Source organism: Triturus cristatus, chromosome 1_1 (assembly GCF_964204655.1).
Source record: "Triturus cristatus chromosome 1_1, aTriCri1.1, whole genome shotgun sequence".
NCBI classification, from domain to species: domain Eukaryota; kingdom Metazoa; phylum Chordata; class Amphibia; order Caudata; family Salamandridae; genus Triturus; species Triturus cristatus.
Genome location: NC_140579.1, coordinates 24,074,883 through 24,100,479, shown reverse-complemented (window position 1 = coordinate 24,100,479; position 25,597 = coordinate 24,074,883). Strand labels below are relative to the sequence as shown.

Below are 25,597 nucleotides of genomic sequence, written 5' to 3'. Positions count from 1 at the left end.
TGCGTGTAATGGCCCAAGAGACATGCGGTGTTCAGCGATCGCAGTCCTAATCTGGTGGAAGAAAAGGAAGTGCTACTTACCCAGTATGCATCTGTTCTTGGCATGTAGAGCTGTAGAGTCACATGTTGTGCATAGCCTGCCATCTAGTGTTGGGTCCGGATGTTTGAACTTTGTTTTTGTTCGAAGAAGTCTTTTCCAGTCACGAGGTAGACGACTCTTCCTTTCGGTGATAGTGTGCATGAGCATCGACTCCATTGTTAGATTGTTTGCCGCAGAGGGTGATAATGGAGTTAGTAAGAGATGTCTATGTATACATGCATCTAAGTAAGATGTAACTGTAACAGATCTAGGTACCCGGGGAGGCGGGTGGGCGCATATGACTCTACAGCTCTACATGCCAAGAACAGATGCATACCGGGTAAGTAGCATTTTCCATTCGAGGCATGTGAGCTGTAGATCACATGCTGTGCATAGATTAAAAAGCAGTTATCTCCCAAGGCGGTGGCTAACCTGTAGCTGTTGGAAGTGGTTTGAAATAGTGTACGTAAAACTGCTTGGCCCACACTAGCTTGTTTGGTCTTGCTAGCACATCTACACAATAGTGTTTTGTGAATGTGTGAGGTGAAGACCATGTTGCAGCTTTGCAGATATCATCTATGGGTATGTTTCCTAAAAATGCCATAGAAGCCCCTGGTTTGCAAGTGGAGTGCGCTCTAGGAGGAATTGTTAAAGTTATTTTTGCTTTTGAATAGCATATTTGAATGCAATTGACTATCCACCTTGCAATGCCCGATTTTGATATCGGGTTGCCTTTATGTGGTGGAGCAAACGCGACAAATAGCTGTTTTGTCTTGCGGAAAGTATTTGTCCTTTGTATATAGTAAAGAATTGCTCTTTTCACATCTAAAGTGTGTAAAGCATGCTCTGCCACAGAATCTGTTGAGGAAAGAACACAGGCAACTCAACAGATTGGTTGATATGAAAAGCAGAAATGACCTTTGGTAGAAATTTAGGGTTGGTCCGAAGAACCACTTTGTTTTGATGTATTTGTAAGAATGGTTCTTCTATGGTTAGTGCCTGAAGCTCACCCACTCTCCTCAGAGATGTGATAGCTATGAGGAAAGCTACCTTCCAAGTACGAAATTGTATTTCACATCTATGCAATGGTTCAAAGGGTGGACCCATTAGCCTGATGAGGACAATGTTGAAATTCCACACTGGAGCAGGTGGAAGCCTTGGAGAAATGATTCTTTTAAGTCCTTCCATAAATGCTTTGATTACAGGCACTCTAAAAAGAGACAGATGTTGTCTGTTCTGTAGGTATGCAGCTATTGAAGCAAGATGTAAGCGTAAGCAAGATGTAAGCGTATGGAAGAGTACCCTAAATTGGAACGTGGCAGATGTAGTAAATAGCAAATGATGTTTTGAACTGAAGCGTCCAGTTGGATCTATTTGATTGTTATTACAGTACATCACAAATCGCTTCCACTTTGCTGCATAGCATGCTCTTGTGGTAGGACGTCTAGCCTCTTTGATAAGGTTCATCCAGTCTGGAGGAAGATTAAGGAAGCCAAACTCCAAGATTTCAGGTGCCAGATCGCAAGGCTGAGATATCTGGGAGCAGAGTGGGAGTGAGGTGTAGTTTTTGGTGAGGCACTATTGAGAGCTCCAACAGGGTTGTGAACCAGGGTTGTCGAGCCCATGTTGGAGCAACTAGGATTAACGTCAGGAACGTCAGGGACGCCTGTCTGAGCTTCTGAATCACTAATGGAATTAATGGGAGAGGCGGAAAAGAGTAGGCAAATATCCCTGACCAATTCATCCAGAGTGCATTGCCCTTGAACAATGGGTGTGGATGTCTAGATGCGAAGTTTGGGCATTTTGAGTTTAGGTTTGTGACGAACAGATCTATGTCTGGAAATCCCCACATTTGGAGGAATGGGTGGAGAATTTGAGGGTGGAGTCCCCATTCGTGGATCTGTTGTCTTTAACGACTGAGCAGATCTGCAATCTGATTGTTTACTCCTGGAAGGTGTTCTGCAAGGAGAAACATTCTGTGATGTATGGCCCATTTCCAGATGTTCTGTGCTAGCTGTGCTAGCTGGAGAGAGTGTGTCCCCTGCCCTGTTTTTGTATGTAGTACATTGTTGTAATGTTGTCTGTACGGATCAGGACAGCTTTGCCTACTAGATGAACAAGTAATGCTTTGAGCGCTAGAAAAATTGCTAGCATCTCTAGATGATTTATGTGAAGCTGCTTTTGCTGCAGGTTCCACATGCCATGAATTGTATTCCTCTGGAGACGAGCTCCCCAACGAGTGAGCGATGAGTCTGCTGTTAGCACTATCTGTTGAAAGGTTTTGGGTATACCACCACTGCAGAGAGCAATGAGTGCAGCCGTCCACCAACACTAGATCTGATAACAGACCCTGAGCCTGGTTCCACGGACGTGCTAAGTACTCCTGAAGGGGGCGCATGTGAAGTCTTGCGTAAGGTACTATTAGTATGCAAGATGCCATCACCCCTAGTAACTGCATGAACACTTGAGCTGGCAAGGAGTGTTGAGGCTGGAACTGGCAGAGTAGAGTCTGCATGTTGCGGATTCTGGCCGGATTGGGATAGGCCAAAGCCTTTTGTGTATCTATTGTGGCTCCCAGATACGCCTGTGTGTTGGATGGCTGTAGATGAGACTTGGACAGGTTCACTGTGAATCCCAGATCGACGAGCAACTGCACTGTTTTGTGAATGTGATGGAGACAGCTTTCTTGCGCGCTGGCTTTTATGAGCCAGTCGTCCAGATATGGGAAGACATGAGTGTGTTGTCTTCGAAGATGAGCTGCAACTACTGCTAAACACTTGGTGAAAACTGTGGGGGCGGTAGTTACTCCGAATGGGAGCACCTTGAACTGAAAGTGCTGTCCTGCTACTACGAACCTTAGGTATTTGCGATGAGCAGGATGTATTGGGATATGGAATTAGGCGTCCTCTAAGTCCTGAGTGGACAGAAAGTCGCCTTGTTGAAGGAGCGGAAGCACTTGTTGGAGAGTGACCATGCAAAAGTGGTCCGATTGCATGTATAGATTTAGTTCTCTGAGGACTAGTATAGGCCTGAGAGAGCCGTCCTTCTTGGGAATTAAGAAGTACAGGGAGTATGACCCGGACCCTTGATGTTTTAATGGGACTGGTTCTATTGCTCCTTTTTCTAATAGGGAGAGAACTCCTTTTTTTAAAAGGGTAAGATGTTCCTGTGACATTGCATGTGATCTTGTAAGAATGTTTGGGGGACTGTCTGTAAGTTCCAGGCAGTAACCATATTGGATAATTTGTAGAACCCATTTGTCTGAGGTGATAGTATTTCAGATAGTTAGAAATTGGGAGACGTCATCAGGCAGGAGTAGAATGATCGGGGGTAGCCGAAGGAAGTCACTGCTTGTTGTTTGCGGGGGAAGTGTGTGCTGAGTTGCCTCTGCCCCTTCCAATACCGTTGTTTCCTCGAAACCCATCTCTAAAATAGCCTCTTGATGGGGGTGATTGGTTGTTGCCCTTATAAGAGGAGGAGGGGGTCTCTGTGGATATATTCTTGGAGCCACCCCTGTAAAAGGAGCTACGAAAGGATCCCCTTTTTGAAGGTAACCGCAAAGCCCCCATGGATTTGGCGAGTGTCTTTTTTCATTTTTTCCAACGAAGTGTCAACTGCTGGTCCAAAGAGGTGCTCCTTATCAAATGGCTGGTTGAGAATAGAGGCTTGCACTCCAGGTTTAAATCCTGAAATTCTCAACCAAGCATGCCTGCATAGCAATATGCTGGTATTTACTACACGGGCTGCTGTGTCTGCTGCGTCTTAGGCACACCTGATGGAGATATTTGTGATTAATTTACCCTCCTGAATAAGGTCAGTAGCCTTTGATTTATGCTCATCAGGCAGAAATTGCATTAGCTTCTCTAACTCATCATAATGAGCCCTATCGTAGCGAGCGAACAAAGCTTGAGCATTAGCAATACGCCAATGATTGGCTGCTTGAGACGCTACCCTTTTGCCGAAGGCATCAATTTATTTGGACTCCTTATCAGGAGGAGGGCCTCACCTGTGGTCTGTGAGTTCGCTCTCTTGCAAGCGTTGGAAACTACCAGAGAGTCTAAATGCAGCTGGCCCTTGATATAGGTGGGGTCAGTAGGTGCAGGTTTATATTTTTTCTCCACTCTGGGTGTAATGATCCTTGCCCTCACAGGATCCTTAAAGATCTCATCTGTATGCTTAAGCTTCCTTTTGAGCATTGGCAGTGTATGAGTAACTTTCTGAGAGGAACGTAGGGTTTCAAATAAGAAATCCTCTTCTAAAGCCTCCTTATGCAGCGCCACCCCATGATAATGAGCAGCCCTGTTAAGTAGCTCAATATATCCTATGTTGTCGTCGGGTGGTGAGGGTTATTATTAGTGTCTGGGTCAGTGTCATAATGGTCCCATGGATCAGTATCTTGTGGCCTATACTGATCCCTATCCCCTTCATCTTTGGGGTCAGGTGATAGTGGTGATGGTGAATTTGTGGGTGTGATGAGTAAATTTAGATCAGTGGGCGAAAGAGGTGGAATATAAGGTGGAGAAGGGTTAGTACCCACATATTTCTTCTTCCGAGGAATGTGGTAATCCTCCAGCAGCCCATTTGCCTTTTTTCCGGCAATTTGGCATGGATATGCTCAGTGTCTGGATTTATTACCAGTTCTTTCTGTTTCAAATCCGAAGGTGGAACGTCGGACCGAGGCTCTTTGACGAAGTCTTTTCTTTGGTCACCTTTTTCAGATCCGAAGATTTACTCTTTGATAATGGTGGAATGGTTACCACGACATGCTTCGGCGCCGAATGTTTCGGCTCGGCGCCGGTATGGAGTCGACTCGAGCCCGAACCGGAAGGTTTTTCTTTATGTTTTGGCGCCGGGCCCGAGGACAGGGCGCTCAAAACTTTGTTGGTGCCGACCTTGGCTCGAGATCAGAGGAGGGACCGGAGCCTTTTTGTGTAACAAATGGTAGGGGAAGGAAGTCTCAGTAATCACGATACTTTGACCCGGTGTTACTTGGTCTTCCGCATCGGAGCCGGCTTCAGAGACGGAGATGCATTCTTCCTCTACTTCGGCTTCCTGTACGTGGGATTCCTCTTGTTCGGAGTCCTCTCTGAATAGATCCGGTGCAAAGCGGTTTTGTTGATGCATTTCGTGACGACGAGCCCGACGATCACAAAGAGTCTTTTTCAATCGATACGATCGACACGCGTTGGTGTTTTTCGTCGTGTTCCTGGGATAGACAGAGGTTGCACACTTCGTGCAGGTCGGTGCGCGGAAACTTCACGCGACATCCGGGACAGAGCTTGAATGGAGTCCATTCCATTGACTGCTAACGAGCCCGGCGCGGGTAGGCCCAAAGGCCCTCCACAAGTCTTCCGATCAAAGGTCTTTGATGAAACGAAACGCGGAGAATGGGAAACACGATCGAGAAACAATACGGTTGAGGGTAGTGCATTACGTGTCGAAGGGAACCCGAGAAACAGTGCTGAACCGGAGTGCAGCAATTCACATCCAAACCTGATGGCAGAGAAAGACAATCTAACAATGGAGTCGATGCCCATGCGCACTATCACCGAAAGGAGAAGGCACCTACTTCGTGACTGGAAAAGACTTCTTCGAACAAAAACAAAGTGCAAACATCTGGACCCAACACTAGATGGCAGGCTATGCACAGCATGTGATCTACAGCTCACACACCTCGAACCATCATCTTCCCAAGATGGTCCAGCTTCTTGGATTCCCTATCTTGAGGAGCTGTAGGGAAAGCACTTCCTTTCGAAGATGAGGCTTGGACCATCAAGCTCTCAGGGATATGGTGTTGGGAGAGGCAAAAATGGTCGCCCTGTACCGGGCGGTGCCGTCGGGTGATCATCCTCTCCACAGGAGCCCCTGTGCTGGGCTTGGACCAGGAGCCCAGGAGGACGTCAGTGAGGGCCTCATTGAAAGGCAGCAAGGGACCTGAAGAGGCTGCTGCCAGCTTCAGCACTTCAGTCAGGAGGTTAGTCCTGACCACCACCCTAGGAACCTCAAGGCCCAAGGCCTAAGCCACCCTATGCAACACCACAGCGTAGGAAGCTCCCTCCTCCGGAGCAACGTTAGGGCGAGAAAGCATACCAAGGTCTGTGGAAGTATCCAGACCACTGGCAACACCAAACTCCTCTCTCCAGTCTGGATCTTCAAGCTAGTCTGCCAGAGGCTCAACAGACCCCTCCCAGTCCTCCTCTGGCCGCCACTCAGGGCGATAAGGAACACCAAGGAAGAACAGCGGTACAAAAAGTACCCTCCGGCGCTGGTTCCAAATCAAGGGGGAGACCGGGGTCGATGGCAGTCGGGAACGCAACCGGCGTCGGAGATGGCGGAGGCGCCTTCAGAGGGATCGGCGCAGGGGAAAGTACCATCTGGTCGACCGGCACGATCCGGATCCAGGCCTGGACCCTTGGGGGCCCTGCGGCCGGAGCCGCTGGCATCGAAGGCCCAGAGCCCCCAGCAGAGTCTGCGGGCCCCAAAGGCGAGCTGGCGGAGTCAGGCTGCCCAAAGATGGTATGGAGTGCTTCGTAATAGGTAAGAAGCTGGGCGGGGGACTCTCCGGCAGCCGGGAAGGGAGGGGAGGGAAGCTCGGAGCTGTCCCAGCAGGGTCCGAGGGCAGAGTTGGAGGACGACGACCCTCCGCGTCCGAGGTCAGTCAAAGAACAGGGAGAAGGCGAAGAGCAATGATGCTTCTTCGTATTCTTCGACTTACCCGATGACGAAGACTTTGATGAGGAATGATGGTGGTTGCTCCGCGACCGGTCTCACGACCTTTCTCTTGACTGGGACCTCGAACGGCACAGAGCTGACTGCTGGGCCTCCAGAGCTTTCTGGACCGCTCCCGCAAAGACTTCGGGCTCATGCCCCGACAGTCGGAGCACGCCTTTGGGTCGCGCTCCAAGCACCAGAGACAGACATCAGCTTGTGACAGGAGTCACAAGGCTTGAAGCTGGTCCGACAATGGGACATCCCTACGTGCACCAAGTAGAGATGTCCCAACGACTCGAAAAAGATGTCGACAAAAGTCGAAAAAGTTCTAGTCAAAAAGTGCTTAAGGGTACCGCTCTCTTCGGATCTGCACTGGCTGGTGTGGAAAAAGAAAGAACTGACATCAGCGCGCAGGGCGACGTCTAAGTAGATACCGCGACGTCATCCCAGCCATCACGACGCCGATGAGAAACACGGATTCGACAGACGCCATCTACCAACATGCAGGAGTACTGCTAAGAGAAAAGATTCTCCGGATCCAGTCAGATGCCTGGGGGTAATATTAAGGTAAGGATTCTATAACTAATAGTCTCTTTCAGATAAAGAAGCCAGTGAAGTTTCATAAGTTTTGGGATGATGTGGTCATATTTCTTGAGGCTTATGATGAAGCGTGCTGTTGAATGCAAATGCCCACCGGGGTGGGCAGTGGCGTCTTTGAGGCCGTTAAGCAGCTCATTGTGACCATCCACATGCAAGAGTCCAAGAGATTGGACCACAATTCCGAAGTCGCTGTCTGGAATGATTTCACTTTCTTCAATGGAGCGAGCTGGCAACAGCCGTCTTTTTCTTGGCAATGTGCTCCTTGAGGGGGAGTTTAGTGTGCAGAACGAATCCAAGTGACTTGTCATTTGGTGGACGTTGGTTTGAATCTGTCCAGGTACACATCACTGAGCCAGATCTGGATTAGTTGTTGCTTGCTCTTCTTGGACAACAGTAGGACTTCTTTCCTGGTGTGACTGAGCTTCAGGTATGTTCGGGGGGCCATCAATGTCTGGATGAAGTTCAGGCACTTTTTGAGGCATGAGGTGTCAAAAGCAGAGGAGACTATGAAGCAGGATTGTGTGTAATCCGCGTATTGGTGAATTTTGATGCTGTTGTTGGTAAGCATAAACATGAAATATACTATTGCAGCCAGATCTGAAGCAGGACACGATTGGCCCGGATGTTATCTTGGAGTTCTGCATGGACATAAGTCTGCTGAGAATCGGCAGATAAGCAACAATCCAATAGTTGGCAATTTCTTCTGCGGCTAACGTGGGTTCCTTCAAGAGAGGGTTACATTGGGGTTTCAGGAGAGCTTCTGGGAAAATGACTTGATTGATAGAGTCATTTCTGATGGAGAGTAAGGGTGAGAGAGCTTCTCTTGAGAGGGATGGTTGATGGGATGTGACAAGCTGTGTGGGTGTTGCACGGAGAGATTCCAGTAGTGTAGTTGTCGGAGGAGCAGCCTTACTTCCAATTCCTTTCTGGTCTGCTTAATAAGCATTTGTTGTACAGCAGGATTTCTGTGTTAATGTGCAATGGGGCAGGGGGTTGAGACTTTGAAACTTCAATGGAGCTCCCTGGAAGTTTAGGCTTGCTTATATCGGACACCAATTTTCATTTTCCTATCAAATACACAGAAATCGAAAATAAATAAGTCTGGGACTAAAAAAGCATCACTGGCACGCTTGGTCTGAAATTGTATTTTTGTAGTGCTCATCCAGGGCACGTGAACACAGCAAGCAATGTCTTTGTGTATTAATTCAAGGTCAAGAGCTCTCTGCCCATACTGATGTTCACTAACTTTACCCACAACAATGATTGATGGAGCCAAAGGCATCAGCAAGGTGTTAAAAGGCAATAAACAATTTCCCATCTCTGATTTGTGCCCGAAGTATTTTTCAATCAAGATATTTAAAATCAGTCAGTGGTCCAGACTTTAAAACCCGGTTCTAAAAATCAGCCTGGTTCAAAATAGTCCTTACAAGACACAGTTTAAAAAAAGACTTGCACATGCTTTCACTTCTCGGCAGTTGCAATTAAAAACTAACCGATTGGAACATGTATTCTACAATGTCTACTTAATTTGAAATATACCCTGTAATCAGTGTCAAACAAATGGAATTAAAAAACTAAAACCAATAAAGAATTTAATAAAGGTGCATGGAAGTTAGTTATTTTGAACACAGTTTCATTATCATTTTAACACATTCTGCGACAATATTCTTTTTCCCATTACATCTTCTTGTACTTGGAGGAAAATGTCAAGCGAAGAAGAAATCGAAACCTCTACAGAAGTACATTGTAGTGCTCTGCAAAAAGCTAAGATGTGGCATACCCAGTGTTATCTAATTCATTTTTTCAGAGGCCCAACTGTGTACTGTATGTACAGCTTTTTAGGTGAGGTGCACAAGTAGTAGTATACACTACTTATGTGGCGATATCCACCACTTACGTTGTACCACGTTTCTTTGACCTATAAAAAAATCAGCAATCATTAACAACCTCACTCATATAGTTATCAATTGTTTCACTTTTAGTGTAATATGAATATCCAATAGCTGCCTTCTAGTGTGGTTTTGTGTAGACGTTTTACACACAGTTACCAGCATGAGTCTAAATTAGGAACCAATCACATGGAGTGTTAGGGCTCTGCTCCCATGAACACGTTCATCTGTCTCGCTATTCTGGCGAAGCTGGGAAGGGGCAAGGAGGCATTGCATTTTGGTAGAGTCGTAGGTATGCATGCAGAAAATTGTGCTTACCTGCAGGAAGTGGAGATTTCTCCAGGACTCTGTCCAGGAAGTAGACTAGTTGATATGTTTTCCAAGAGGATATGTCCGCTGATTTGATTGAGTCCATGTTCAGAGTGGATGCAGCCCAGAGCGCTGCCAGGGCATCTGCAGGCTTCATGAGGGAGTCTCCCGCGGAAAGGTCCGGAACAAAGGGAGGCCAGCCAGGTGTATTCAACCACCTGTCAAATTCAAAACCTGAACGAACAGCAACTTTGTCAGTAAAGGTCATTTAAAGTTTTTTTAAGACCCTATAGAATAACTGTGTCCAACCAAACGCAGCTTACAGACTACATTCATTCAAATTCAAAGTCCGTGCTAGATGACTAATATTTACAACTCAGTATATTACATAACTCAATGAAAAGTATTACAATTTTTCAAATACGAATTCATCGTTTCTCTTACGGTGCCTGCTCATCAGATGTAAATAAGCAGATAGTACTTATATTGAGTGCCACATGAGTTCATCTGTTTTAAGCAGTTTTATCACAAAAACAGCACCTATAATCAGAGCAGCAGAGAAGGCTGTGTGGAATTGTATTACCTCCTTTCCTTTTTGTCGGGGAATCAGAAGTGCGCACTAGATGTCGTATGTGTGTACGTGCTCTGGATAGAGGGCAGTCTTCTATTCTTGTTCTGCTGGATCTGTCTGCAGCATTTGACACCATCTCCCATAGCATTCTTGAACGCCGTCTGTGGGAGATTGGTGTCAGGGGAAAAGCTCTGCAGTGGCTAAAAAACTATCTTTCTGATCGTACTACAGTTGTTCAGATTGAGGATGCCATTTCTTCGAGCAGAGCAGTTAAGATGGGAGTGCCTCAAGGTTCTATTTTGGACCCTACTCTTTTTAATCTTTATGTGACCCCCCTGGCCGTAGTGATAAGATCCTTTGGTTTCGATGTTGTCTCATATGCGGATGACACCCAGATTCTGATCACTATTGGTCCTGACCCAACAGAAACTAGGCTCCGTTTTAAAGACTGTGTCTTACATTGATAATTGGATGTGTGCTAATCATCTGCAGCTAAACGGAGGAAAGACAGAGATAGTGCTCTATGGTAGGGCTCAAGAGTTTGTCTCATGATTGGTGGCCTTCTAACCTTGGCCCTTGTCCTACTCCAACGGCTACTGTGCGCAATCTAGGTTTTCAAATGGACAATAGATTGTCCATGAAAGACCATGTAAACAAGACAGTGAGCACCTGTTTTGGTGTTATTGCCAATTTGTGTAAAGTTTTTTAATGGATTCCGATGGAGGCAAGAAGGCCCTTAGTTCAGGGACTAATTGTGAGCAGATTGGACTATGGCAATGCCTTACTTGCAGCCATAAATGAAAATTTACTGTCAAGGCTTCAGGTTGTGCAGAAAACTGCAGCCAGGTTGGTACTCAATCTCCCACCTAGATCTTCATCGGCTCCCACTCTAAAACTTCTGCATTGGCTGCCTGTCAGGAAACGTATTCAATTTAAGATTCTTTGCTTGACACACAAGAACATGCACGTAAGAGGTCCGGGTTTTTGGACAAAAAAGCTTAGTTGGTATCTTCCAGGTAGAACTTTGAGATCCAGTAATACCGCCCTTCTTGTATCTCCCAGAATTCGTACTGCTATTAATGGCGGTAGATCTTTTTCTTTTCTGGCCCCTCTGTTTTGGAATAAATTGCCTCTCCAGTTACGTACTATAATGGATCATAATTGCTTTCGTAGGAAGTTGAAGGCACTGCTGTTTGACATCTAACTGCAAAAATCTCATCTTTTTAGAGTTATCCACCAGCGCCATGAGACTTTTTGTAGTGATATGTGCGCTTAAAAAATATCCCTTGATTTGATTATAGAACAGGTACGGTCAACAGAGGTTTCTTACTCTTTTCCATTAAAAACCAATGGGGGACATTTCAAAGCAACAAATTCACCTAGAAACACGTGAACGCCAAGGGGTCTCATCTTCAGTTTGCGGTTGCAGATCTACTGGCGTTTTGCCAGTACTTGATTTGAGCGAGAATGTCCACGTCCAGCCGCACTCATGCAGTAATTTTTGTTACAGTTTGAGAAAAACGATTTCAAGGTGGCCTCCATATTTTTTCTAAGGGTATACACACACAGATGGGTGGTAATTTTGTCAAACAACTATTTCTTAATTTAAACAAGCATTAAAAATGCAATAGGTCTCGCCTTTGATTAAGTTTAAGCCATTTGCTTGCTATACAATACCATTAGCAAAGCAAATGGCTTTAACTTAATCAAAGGCGAGACCTATTGCATTTTCAATGTTTGTTGCTTTTGCAGACCTGGAAAGTGGCCAGAACAGATGAAAGGAGAACCGCCCCAAACTGGTTCCAAGGAGCAGCCCTGGAATATACATCCTCTGTCTAAAGGTGAAGGCCTTAATTCCCAAGGTTGTGGACCAGTATTTCAGGTCTGCCGAGTGGCATCATTAACGGGATGGGACATCAACTTTGTAGGAAATCTAAGACATGGCTACGATGAATATTCCTCTTTGCGATTTCCGAACCTTGTTTGTTTAAGCAAATAAGACCAGGTGCGATATTGAGTCACTTCCGTGAGGGTACGAAAAAAGGATGTGCATACTTAGTAAAGCGATAAATAAAAAGCCATAAACAAATCCAACTTAACTCTGGATGAAAAAAAAAACACCTGACCCACCAAATCACGAACTTTAAAAGTAAAGCAACACCTCGGAAGCACGTAAAAAAATTGTATTTCCTTAAAAGATTGATTTTCTTTTAAATGACAAGCTAGCAGACACGAGTTAAACAGGCTCTATCATGTTCGTGTAACACGTGAAGCATCAACTTTGTAGGAAATCTAAGACATGGCTACGATGAATATTCCTCTTTCCGAATTCCAAATATTGTTGTGCACCGGACCTTGTTTGTTTAAGCAAATAAGACCAGGTGTGATATTTATTTTATTTATGCAATTTATTAAGCGCGCAAATACCCGTGGGTGTCTCGGCGCTGAGGACAGTGACCAGGAAGGTAAGCCGGATGAATTTATTGGTTGAAAAGCCAAGTCTTTAGTTGTTTCCTGAAGGCAAGAAGGGAAGGGCAGGTTTTAATGTTGATGGGGAGTTTATTCCAGAGTTTAGTGGTAGCAGACTGAAAAGATCTGTCGCCCCATGACGCTTTTTTTGTACGGGGGACAATGAGAAGGTTGGCTGTGGAGGAGCGTAGTGATCTGTGGGGAATATAAGGACGAAGTGATTGTATGAGGAAGAGGGGTCGATGGAATGAGTAGCCTTGTAGGCGAGGCAAAGTGCCTTCAACTTGGTTCTACTTCTGACAGGGAGCCAGTGGAGATGGCGTACCACGTTCGAAATAGGATGAAACTTGGGAGTGCCTGTTAAGAGCCTTGCTGCCGCGTTTTGCACCAATTGGAGTTTGATGAGAACTCTTTCTTGGGCATTAATAAGAAGACTATTACAATAGTCTACTTTGGACATGACAAGAGTGCTGATAAGGGTCCTGGCGGTCGTTATTGGAACAAAAGGCAGAAGTTTCTTTATGATTTTGATGGTGTAAAAGGCTGAAGGGACCACTGCGTTGGCATGGTGCATAAACGAGAGCTTGGTGTCGAAAATGACTCCAAGGTTTCTCACTTTAGTAACGGGTAAAGGGGGGGACCAAGGTCTGCTAGCCACCAGAGAGGGGACCAGGGAGGTGACAGATAGCCAAAGATCATCACCTCTGTCTTGGTAGAGTTTAATTTAAGGCAATTGTTTGCCATCCAGGAGCTTATGGCCAGCATTCCCTGCTGGAAGTTGGCAGCCACTTTGGCTCCGTTGTTATGGACCGATAGCACAAGTTGTGTATCGCCGGCGTAGGAGGTTAAACTTAAATTATGGGATTTAATGACCCTCGCCAAGTCAGACACGTAAATATTGAATAAGGTCGGGCTTAGCGAGGAACCCTGTGGCACACCACATGGGAGGGTAAAGGGGGGGGGGGGTGAAATTACCCAGAGTGACCGATTGTGTTCGGTCAGTGAGAAATGAGGCAAGGAGGGTCCTGGCCAGATGGGAGATGCCTAAGGTGGTGACACGGTCTATTAAGGTGGCATGGTTGACCGTGTCGAATGCCGCAGAGAGGTCGAGCAGGATGAGAACGGCCGCTCCTCCTGAATCCAAGATCTGTTTGATTTCATCGGATGCTTTGATAAGGGCAGTTTCGGTGCCATGTCCCTTTCTAAAGCCGAATTGTGTATCATCTAGTAAGTGATTTTTGTCGATAAAGTGTGCTATTTGACTGTTCATAACTTTCTCGACAATTTTAGCTGGTAGGGGCAGACACGCGATAGGTCTATAGCTCGATGTGTCGGCTGGGTCAAGGGTTGTCTTTTTTTAAAAGAGGTTTGATGACTGTTTTTTTCCAAATGGAGGAGTAGATACCCGTTTTGAACATGGAGTTAAATATGCCAGTTAACTTGGAGCCTATAACATCGGGAAAGAGTTTGAGGGGGGTGGGGGGGGGGGGGGGCAAGGGTCGTCTGGAGAACCAGATTTGGTTGAAGAGAGAAGGTGGGAAATAAGATCAGAAGAGACTACAGTGAATTTTTCAAAACCGGGGGAGAGAGGGGTATTAATGACGATAGATTCCCGGGAGTGGGGGGGGGGGGGGGGGGGGACTGTATGGTGATTGATATCTGCTTTATTTTTATTAGATGAATTTTTTGAGGTAAAGTTGTCATATATGGTGATGACTTTCTCTTGGAAATATGAAGACAACGAGTTGCAGAGAGTCTGAGAGGCAGGGATAGGAGGGGATACTCCTTGTCCTGATAATTTGGAGACAACCTGAAAGAGGTGCTTAACAGAGTCTTGTGCGGATTCAATTTGGCTGCGGTAGAAGAGGCTTTTTGCTGCAATAAGAAGATGTTTGTAATTGGCAAGTAATTGTTTATAAAGGGTTTTTTGAACAGGATCGTAATTTAGATGCCAGAGACATTCTTGATGTCTGCATTTTTGTTTTTCACGCCTAAGGGAATCATTGAACCAGGGGGCGGAAGCCTTAGTTCTGTTGGAGGATCTTTGTTTGATCGGGACCACTAGATTGACTGCATCACTGATCCAATGTGTATAGTGAATGGCAGCTGAATCGGGGTTATTGGGTGGAAGGTCGGGCTGGGAGGCAAGTAAGGAAGAGTGGAGCTTAAGATGGTCTATGTTGCTCAAAGCTTTGAAATGTAAAGGTGGTGTGGGCTTGGACAGTGGGGGAGGGGTAGTTTTAGTATGGATATCAAAGAAAACTGCGTGATGGTCTGTCCAGGTCAGAGGAAGAATATTACCTAGGACGAGGTGTTGATTATTGGAGAAAAGTCCATCTAAGGTATGTCCAGCAGAGTGTGTAGGGGAGGAGACATATTGAGATAATCCCACCGCTTCATATTCGGATAGAAGTGCAGATGTATCGTGGTCATCCCGTGATTCGAGGTGAAAATTAAAGTCACCTAAGATGGAGAAGTTATTTTCACCTGCTACTGATTCAAGTAAGCAGTCCATGGAAGCTAGGAACTTTGATCGTGAGCCAGGGGGGCGGTATAGCAGGATGCCTTTAAAGGGAGGGGAATGGGAGACTGAGATCGAGAAGCTGCAGGCTTCACAAGTGTTTATGGGGATTGCAGCCGTCTTAATATAATAGTGTTCCCCGTGGATAAGTGCAAGCCCTCCGCCTTTTTTTTACCAGGTCTGTCAAATCTGCAGACGGAAAAACCATCTGGTGTGGCTGTGTAAAAATCAGGGCCAGATGCAGGGTCACCCCAGCTTTCGGTTATGAATAGAATATCCAATTTGTAATTTTCAATCAGGTTCCGAATTTCGTGTTTATGTTTTGGGAGGGATCGGGCGTTAATAAGGGCGGCAAGAATGTTAGTATGAACTGAAGGGACAGAGGGAGGGTATGGGGGAGGGTTTGGATGATTTAGGGAAAAAGAGCAGTTGGGGCAGCTGGTGAAGAAATGAGAGTCTGAGCTGTCAAGATGTAAAATACGGCAGTTCTGTGGGGAATTGCAGGGGGGGGGGCAGATATGTTTTTTAGATGTTTCGGTGAGTAAGTAAGTAATTTAGTTGGGGGTTTCTTGTTGAGTGGCCAAGGGGATATGGGCCCTGGCACGGAACCGGCGCGGACGGGCGCAGACGGGCTTGCCTTTGGCGCGCTGGCGGCGCGCCCGCTGCGCTCGTCCGCTGCGCGTCGTGAAAGGCATGCCGATTTATAGTGTACTGGGGCAAAAACAACTGGCCTGCTAACCTGGGCACTGGGATCAAAAACGGAAGTAGTAATCACTTCCGGTACTTGATTGGATATTCACTTCCCTCCACATCAATCTGAAAATTCAGTGGTGGAACGAGGAAGTGAAAGCCCTAAGGTAAGAACAGTAGGAATATCACGATGCAGTATGTACAAGTTAAAATACACAGTGAAAGGTAAAATATCGGCGCAGTGAGCATAAAGATTCAATTACGTGATAAACAGTTGCAGGAGCCCTTTACCAGGCGCTCCAAGGAGAAATGAGTAACGAGAGTTACCTTTGGTCAGCGCGTCCGCTGCGCGTCGTGAAAGGCATGTCGATTTATAGTGTACTGGGGCAAAAACAACTGGCCTGCTAACCTGGGCACTGGGATCAAAAACGGAAGTAGTAATCACTTCCGGTGCGTGATTGGATATTCACTTCCCTCCACATCAATCTGAAAATTCAGTGGTGGAACGAGGAAGTGAAAGCCCTAAGGTATATTAAGAGTCACTTCCGTCAGGGTACGAAAAAAGGATGTGCAATAAAGCAATAAAAAAAAGCCATAAACAAATACAACTTAACTCCGGAAGAAAAAAAAAACGCCTAACCCACCAAATCACGCATTTTAAAAGTAAAGCAACACCTCCGAAACACGTAAAAAAAATAGTATTTCCTTAAAAGATTTATTTTCTTTTAAATGACGAGCTAGCAGACATGAGATAAACAGGCTCAATCATGTTCGTGTAACACGTGACGCATGAAGTTATTTTTTTTTTTTACTGTGGAAGCAAAGCATGTTATGAATAATCATTCTTAACTTTCCTCGACCTCCGTTCCCTCAAAAGATTTTAAAGTCCCACGTCGGTAAATCAAAGAAAGCATACCCAGCTCCCTTAAACCACGCTGCTCTGGGAGACAGAGGGTATGGTAAACAAATAGTGCTTCCCCAGTAATTAAAGGCCATAGGCTAACGCCGCCGGTAAAAGATCCAATCCCGCTAGGCGTGGCTAAAAGGAGACAGGGTGGCAACAAGGAGGGATTGACATGCCTTCGGTGCAATCACTACACTGCCTTTGACATAATTTGTGACACTAAACGATGCGCACGAATGAAAGCTGAAGGCGGAGCTGGGACACGTCTTCTGGAATCGTATCGATTCCAGGAAGCCCTCATGACGAGAGCAGCGCATGCGCTGCTTGCGTCAGGCCGAGACCTAAAAACATAGTTCTAGCGTGTCGATACCATTCTCACTGCCTCAGCATAGAAATTGCACAGGGTGACAAATTGCCCAACGTGGAATGGTGTAGCCCCTTTTGATAAAAAAGAGGCCATAGTGCAAAGCACCAACTTATCAGGGAAGATGGTCAGGTAAGGAGGCTTGAATGACAGAGCCTGCAATTTGCTCACCCTCCTGCAGATGTTATCGCCACTAAAAAAATGCTATGTTGATGGTAAGTAGCCAGAGACAGCAGCTGTGTAAGAGTTAGAACAGAGCACTCATCGGGAACTGAGAACCAAATTAAGGTCCCACTGAGGCATGATGGAAGAGGCAAGTGGAAACATATGTACAAGCCCCTGGAGAAATGTATTTACAAAAGGGGATTTAAATAGAGAGGGTTGGTCTGGAAGCCTCAAAAAGGCAGACAGGGCCAAAAGGTACCCTTTGAGAGTGCCCACAGTGGAGCCCTACTGGGCAAGGGTCAGAATAAAGAGTAAGACCTGAGAGAGGGGAAGTAGGAAGAGGATCAATAGATCTTTCTGTACAATATTTTACAAATTTGTTTTACCGGCAGGCGTATACGGTCTTGGTGGAGGGCCTCCTGGCCGCCAAAATAACATTGCAAACTTCAGGAGGAAGGTTGAATGCCATCAACTGCCGCCGCTCAATCTGCACGAAAGAAGGCATAGAGTTGACCCCCCTATTGCGCTGACAGAAGATCCTCCCAAAGGGGCAGCCTCATCGTAGGATCGGTGCACAATTGGAGAAGCTAAGGATACCAGACTCTACGTGCCCACTCCTGAGAAACAAGAATGAGTTGGGCCTCGTTGCTCCTGATCTTCTTGAGCATTCTGGGCAGAGGGGTATGGGCAGAAAGGCATACAGGAGGTCTGAGCGCCACTCTAGATGAAAAGCGTCACTGAGCAAGTGCCGCCTTGGAAACTTCAACGTGTTACACTGCTGACATTGCGTTTTCTTGACGGAAGCGAACAGATCTAAGCACGGCTTTTCCCACTGCTGAAAGAGACCTTGTGCCACCTCCGGATGGATTTGACATTCTTGATCCACTAGGCATTAATGGCATTGTTCGTCCACCCCGGTTTAGAGAACCTGCCAGGTGTGGAACCACCAGGAGTGACTGTACGATCTGGTTCCGGGTGGGAGAGGGGTCTGCTCTGACCCAACCGCGGTTGGACAGCCACCACCGCAGGTTCTGTGCAGTACTTCAAGAGATCTGAACCATGTCAGAGAGATTCCCCTGATGCTGCACCCACTGGAACTTCAGGTCCCACTGGAGAGCCCGCATATGCCATCTGACATGAGTCACAAGCAGGATGTAGGCCATGAGACCCAGCAGCCTCAGAGTCATTCTCAGCAAATCCAGGATAGAGGCTGAAACATTGGTATAGTAGCCTTGAATATTTTGGACTCATCATTCGGGAGGATAAACCCGAAACTGCTCAGTGTCCAGAACAGCTCAGATAAAAGGAAGCGTCTGAGAGGGAGTCAGGTGTGACTTTGTCACGTTGATAGTGAACCCCAACGAATACAGGAGGTTCTTCGTAGTCTGGAGGCGGGAAACGACAGCCTGGAGTGAGCTTACCTTCAACAGCCAATCGTAAAGATAAGGGAAGGCTAGCACCACTGATTTGCACAGATGGGCTGCGACCATCACCATCACCTCGGTGAACAGCTGAGAGGCGCTGGTAGGGCCAAATGGGAGCACGGTGAACTGAAAATGCTCATGGCCTACCATAAACCACAGATAGCACCGGTGTGCAGGCATGATGGGAATGTGAAAATTAGCGTCATGCAAGTCCAACGCTACCATCCAGGCTCCTGTGTTGAGGGCAGACAAGCAAGACCTAAGCCAGAGTGAGCATCTTGAACTCCTCCTTGTTGAGGAAATATTTAAGAGCTCACAGATCTAGGATGGGGATGTGGTAAATAAAAATAAATATTACCGGACTGAATTTCATACGGAATCTTAAAATAAAGTAAAATAGCTCAAAATAACAAGAGGCAGAATCCGTGGTATAAGAGGTTTTCTAATGGGCTTTATTCCATTCAAAATGGCCGACTCGAGTCGCGGCCTTCAGGTTCCGTCACCACGAGGGTTCAGGAAGTGAAGTACAATAATTCATTAACAGACATGTATTTTTATAATAAATACATTACAATGAAACGAATGTAGAAGGCGTAACATTTGATAAGAAAAGTGACAAAACAGTGACATAATCGAAACTAGGCGTAATAAGGAATAAAAGAAACATGATTGGTTAGAATTATCAGACATAGGTGGATCTATAAGATAATACTTGGCATAGATGCGCGCGCGGCAGCATGACGTGTAATTGACGTGCAACTAGGGGGTGAAGGGGACTTGACATTTAGCTCTACATGTGGAGACGAGAAGTCTGGGGGTCAAGTCAACCTAATCCCAAATCATATCTAACATCCTATGTTTAAAGAACTATGTTATCCACAAGGAAGAGACTCTCGGACAGAATCTATTCTATACTGACTGTGTACGTGTACAAGCGTCTAAGTGTCTATATGAGATGCGAGGGATAGAAAACTTTCCATGGCAACAGGGCTATGAATCACTTGCAGGAAGACGGAAAGGCTGAGTCCCTTGCTTGTGAGCTAAAGGAAATGTTTACCTAAATCACTGGACAGGAATGCATCGGCTGGAGAGCAAAATAGATAATTCGAAGGTGAAATACAACTTCTTGGCAGACGGGCGAAAACTGGCCGAGGCAGGCACCGTTAGCTGCACAGGGAGTAGGACAAAGTTCATGGATACAGATGCGAGCTCAAGCTGAAGCTGTCAGAGACAGAAAGCAGGGAAAGGCTTTGAGGACAGAATCGGGCCTACTCGCCTGAACTGTAAAAATGAAGTAACTTAGCCATATAAAGTCGGTGGCCTTTCATACTTAGGAATCGAATATCCAGCCCTGTGATGGCGGATCTGACAGAGAACATGTTGACGGTAGACACACATATGTTTGCGTCTTAGAAACTGGAACTGGAGGGAACATACATGTACTTGTAACATGCATATAGAACCGTTGGGGTCCAAGATAGGGGACATAACTGATCAGGAAAATCCACATTTCCACAGGGAGGCAGGATAGTTTCTCTTTTCGGGACCAGAAAGTAGTGGGAATAACAACCACAGCCTACTTCTGACGCCAGAACCCTCTCTATGGCTCCCTTGGCCGAGAGGGCCATGGCTTCCTCCTGAAGGAAAGTCAGGTGATCCTCTGTCAGCCAGTAGTAAGGTGAAGGAATGGAAGGAGGGAGTAGCCCCTTCAGACTATTTGAAGAACCCATCTGTCCGACGTGATGTTTTGCCAGTGGTGGAGGTGATGGCTGATCCTGCCACCAAATGGCCACCCATCATTTTTAAGGGTCGGATTAGGAGAGTTTGGAGGCTGAGGAGGTGGTAGACTGACCCAGACTTCTGGCCACAGGGTTGGACCAAGCCGCGGCCACGCTGAGGTTGCTGAATTTGCGTGGTCTTGTGGCTGGGTTATGGCTAGCATGGCTGAAAGCCCCTCCTGTAGCTACAAAAGGGACAAAAAGTAGACAGGGGACGTGTGGCCACTGAGAGGCCCAAGGACTTGGCGGTAGCACGCGGATACTTAAAACGCTCTAGGGCCATGTATGCTTTGTCTCCGAGGAGAAGGGTACCATCAAAGAGTATGACCATGAGAGAAGCCAGGACATCCCCACAAAAGCCAGATGATCTCAGCCAGGCGCGGCGTTGCCCAGCCAACGTTAATAACATCGCTCTGCCCAATGAGTCGGTCATGTCAAGCCCACAATGAATGGTGATACGTCTGATGCTGCTTAGGAGAGAATAGCCCAGGCCTCCACAGGGGGGAAACAACCATTAGAATGTGGTCATTACAACACGTTACCATTACAATGCGGTTGTAACTACGTAAGTACTGTTACAACGCATTACCATTTACCACACATATGCCTTTACAACGCATGCTTTTTCAACAAATTTCATTGTAAAGGCATGAATGGTAAAGGCATATTCAATTTAAATGTAAGTATTAACTGCTTTTATATAATGGTGTGTATGGGTTTTAAGGGTTTAGGGTGGGTATGGGTTTTTGGGTGGAATGATAATTTTAGGGTTTAGGTTTTGGGGTGGCAAGGGTAATTTTAGGGATTAGGGCGGATATGAATTTTGGAGTAGCAAGGGTAATTTTAGGGTTTAAGGTGGACTTGGGTTTTTGGGTGGCAAATTTAATTTTAGGGTGGGTTTGGGTTGCAAGTGTTTCAAAGAAATTATATATATATATATTATTCCTTAAAAAAATAAAAGGTTACAGGGACTTTTATTTCACTCTTCACAAAGCTAACTATAACTCGCACCCCAGCGTATGGGTGTGTAAGTGTTGTATGGGTGTATTAGTAGGTGTGCGAGTAGCTGTGTGGTGAACAAGATGCTGAGTGAGTGGCAGTATTGGTGAGTGGGTGTGTAAGTAGCTGTATGGGAGAGTGAGTGGCTGCTTTAGTGGGTGTTTGGTTAAGTAAGGTGGTGTGTGAGTGGTTGTATTGAAGAGTGTCTGTGTGAATGGCAGTATGGGTGAGTGAGCGGATGTGCGAGTGCTTGTATCGATGTGTGAATGGGTATGTAAGTGGCTGTGTGTGGGTGCTTCTATGGGTGAGTGGCTGTATGGGTGAGTGAGTGGTGTGTGAGTGACTGCAGCTAAATAAGTGGCTATGTGAGTGGCTGGTTGTATCAGTGGATGTGTGGGGGAGTTAATGGTTGTGTGAGTGGCTGTACGAGTGAGTGGGTGGGTGTGTGAGTGCCTCCATGGGTAAATGAGTGGGTGTGTGAGTACTGGTATGAGTGTGAATGGGTATGTGAGTGGCTGTGTGGGAGTGGGCGTACAAGGTTGTATGGGTGTGAGTGGTTCTGTGGATGATGTCATCAGTGATGTCACTGACCAGGTCATGAGTGATGTAATATGTGAGATCATAAGCAGTGCATTGCAGGGGCATGAGTAATAGTGAGCCCGGGTAAGTATAACTACCGAATTTCACTGGTTTTGTACGAGTGTAATATGAGTCTACCTAGAACTCTCCCATAACCTTTGCCCTTTTCAGTCAATTTCCACGGTTTTTAAGGGAAAATGCTACTTACCAGTATGCATCTGTTCTTGGCATGTAGAGCTGCAGAGTCACACACTGTGCATAGTTCGCCATCTGGTGGTGGGCCCAGATGATTACACTTTGTCAATGTCCTGGAAGAAGTCTTTGTAGTCACGAGATAGGTGATTCCTTCTATGGACTATAGTGCGCATGGGCATCGAATCCATCTTCAGACTGTTTTTCGCCATGAAGAGAAATGATGGAGTTATGTGTGAACAGAAAAAGATGTCCATGTATGGTCAGACCCCCCAGGATATAGCGGCATGGCTTAGCAAATTTAGCGGCACAGATATGGAAATTTAGCGGCACAAATATGGAAATTTAGCGGCATTTTTGCGGCACTTTATTTTACTCATAATCATTCATTTTCAGCCTGAAATCGCGAAATCCTTGAGGGTCTGTATAGGGAAGTAAGACAATGACTATTGGCAGCGGTACTCGTGCTTGATGCTGGCTCTCGGGATAAGCACTGCGCATCTAGCTGACCAAGTTTCTGTTCCAGCTAAATATAATTTATTTTATGTAGGTTAAAAAGTGAATCCCAAAATTAAAACGTATGTAAATGTACAATTCTACATACGTTTCAACAAGTGTTAAAATAACTACAACCAGGCAAGTAACTGTATTAAATTATTGTCTAAGTTGCACACTCATAACAAACTACAAAAGGCGCTAGTCGCCAGCATGGAAGGTAAAACAGATTAGTTTAAAAAAATTAGTGACATGGATAGCTTAAATAAATGAATTAGGTACTTTCCTCATATATTAAATATCCTGGTTCTTTTGGGCATACTGTGCGTTAAACCATATAGCCTGAGCATTTACAGCACTATGAGCTATTTTTTATGTATAGTTAGGCGAATGCTGCTAGCCGCTCCAAAACTATTTCTGAAAAATAACGTTTATTATTATTGCATTTATCAAGGAACGCAAGCGCTTCTGAAAACTGACACCGTCCTGAAAACTCCGTGTGGCGTGCTGTGTGCTCAACTAACTTTCCTATCCAATTTAGATGTATTTTTTTAAGTGATTGTGCGCGGAAGAGCGAGATCACCGGCGTTAACGTAAGATGTTCAAATTTGGCTCACTTTCTTGGCTGTACTAGCCCACTGCATGATGTAACCGAGTAAGCCCAAATTGGAAGTAATAGCCCCTCCTCCAGCCTGGGTCAGCAGCTGCTACCCTTCAATTTCGCGGGCACTTTTGTAAAAATCGCGCAATTTTTATGAAAGTGCCGATTTCGCGGGCACTTTTGTAAAAATCGCGGCATTTTTACAAAAGTGCCGATTTCGCGGCAAATCGCGAAATCGCGATATCGCGAAATCCTGGAGGGTCTGTATGGTGTATCTGAGTAACATAATACTGGAACAGATAAAGGTAGCCGGGGAGGTGGGTGGGCGTGTGTGACTCTGCAGCTCTACATGCCAAGAACAGATGCATACTGGTAAGTAGCATTTTCCGTTCGAGGCATATGAGCTGCAGATCACACACTGTGCATAGATTGCATCGCAGTTCTCTCCCTTAGCGGTTTCCTAAAAATGCCATGGATGCCCCTAATTCATGGGTGGAATGAGCCCTAGGGGGAATGGATAAAGTACGTTTTGCTTTGTGGAAGCAAGTTTGTATGCATTTTACAATCTACCTTGCAATACCTGTTTTTGAAATGGGATTGCCTTTGTGTGGTGGAGAAAGACACGAAAAGCGGTTTTGTTTTACGGAAGGACTTTGTCCTATCGATATAGTAAAGAAGAGCTCTTTTAAGGTCTAGTGTATGAAAAGCTCTTTCAGCCACTGTTGTAGAATGGGAGAAGAATACTGGCAACTCAACAGATTGATTGAGGTGGAAAGGTAAAATGACCTTTGGTAGGAATTTTGTATTAGTTCTTAGAACCACTCTATTTTGATGTATTTGTAAGAATGGTTCCTCAATTGTTAGTGCCTGGAGCTCACCTACTCTTCTGAGTGATGTGATAGCCACTAGAAAAGCGACTTTCCATGTAAGAAATTGTAGCTCACATTTGTGTAGGGGTTCGAATGGAGGACCCATAAGTCTAGTGAGAACAATGTTTAAATTCCCCACTGGTGAGGGTGGTACCCTGGGAGGAATTATTCTTTTGAGGCCTTCCATGAAGGCTTTGATGGCTGGAACTCTGAAAAGCGACAGATGTTGTCTGTTTTGAAGGTATGCTGCTATAGCAGCTAGATGTTACCTGATGGATGCATATGCTAAATGACATCTGTGAAGATGTAGTAAACAGCATTGATTATGCTACTTACCAGTATGCATCTGTTCTTGGCATGTAGGGCTGCTGACATTCATATCTGTGCATAGATCGCCGCCTAGTGTTGGGTCCGGATGATTGCACATTGTTATCCTGGAAGAGTCTTCGAAGTATCCTGAGATAGGTGACTCCTCCCCTGGACCACAGTGCGCATGGGCATCCTCTCCATCCCCAGATTGTTTTTCGCCATTGTGGCAGTGATGGAGTAGATACAGGAAGTGATGACCATGCTATACATTAATTCTGAGAGCTAAAGCTACTACAGGCGCCGGGGAGGAGGGTGGGCGATATGAATGTCAGCAGCCCTACATGCCAAGAACAGATGCATACTGGTAAGTAGCATAATCAGTTCGAGGCATGTGGGCTGCTGAATTCATATCTGTGCATAGAATACATAGCAGTACCGCCTATTAGCGGCGGCTACCAGTGCCAGCTGCAGCAGTCTGAAAAAGAGTTTTGAGAACAGCCTGTCCTACAGCTGCCTGCTGTTTTGAGTGCACATCTACACAGTAGTGTTTGGTAAATGTATGTATAGTGGACCATGTGGCTGCTCTACATATTTCCTGTAACGGAATGTTTCCCAGGAAAGCCATGGACGCCCCTAACTTTCGTGTTGAGTGGGCTCGTGGGGGGAATCGTTAATGTGCGTTTAGCTTTTTGATAACAAATTTGGATATATTTAACGATCCATCTGGCTATACCTGCTTTGGAAATGGCGTTGCCCTTGTGTTGTGGAGAGAAGGCAACGAAGAGTTGTTTTGTCTTCCTAAAGTTTTTAGTTCTGTCAATATAGTACATGAGGGCCCTCTTTACATCTAGTGTGTGGAGCATTCTCTCAGCGACATTTTGTGGGTTTTGAAAGAAAACAGGCAGTTCAATGGTTTGGTTCATGTGGAACTGCGATATTACTTTAGGCATGAATTTGGGTTTGGTACGTAGTACGACCCGGTTTGTGTGAACCTGTATGAATGGCTCCTGAATGGTTAGTGCCTGGAGTTCACTAACTCTCCTTAAGGAAGTGATGGCAACCAGGAAAGCCACTTTCGAG

General features: G+C 45.8%; 1 protein-coding gene across 1 annotated transcript in view; it reads right to left on the bottom strand.

The window, feature by feature from the left end:
* The window catches only part of RNPEP (arginyl aminopeptidase), a 253,386-nt gene that overhangs the window by 59,145 nt on the left and 168,644 nt on the right, over positions 1–25,597 (bottom strand). Inside the window, exon 8 of the mRNA XM_085632499.1 lies at positions 9,597–9,821. Within this exon, the coding sequence (XP_085488625.1) occupies positions 9,597–9,821 (225 nt within the window). The remainder of the gene's footprint in view (positions 1–9,596; positions 9,822–25,597) is intronic.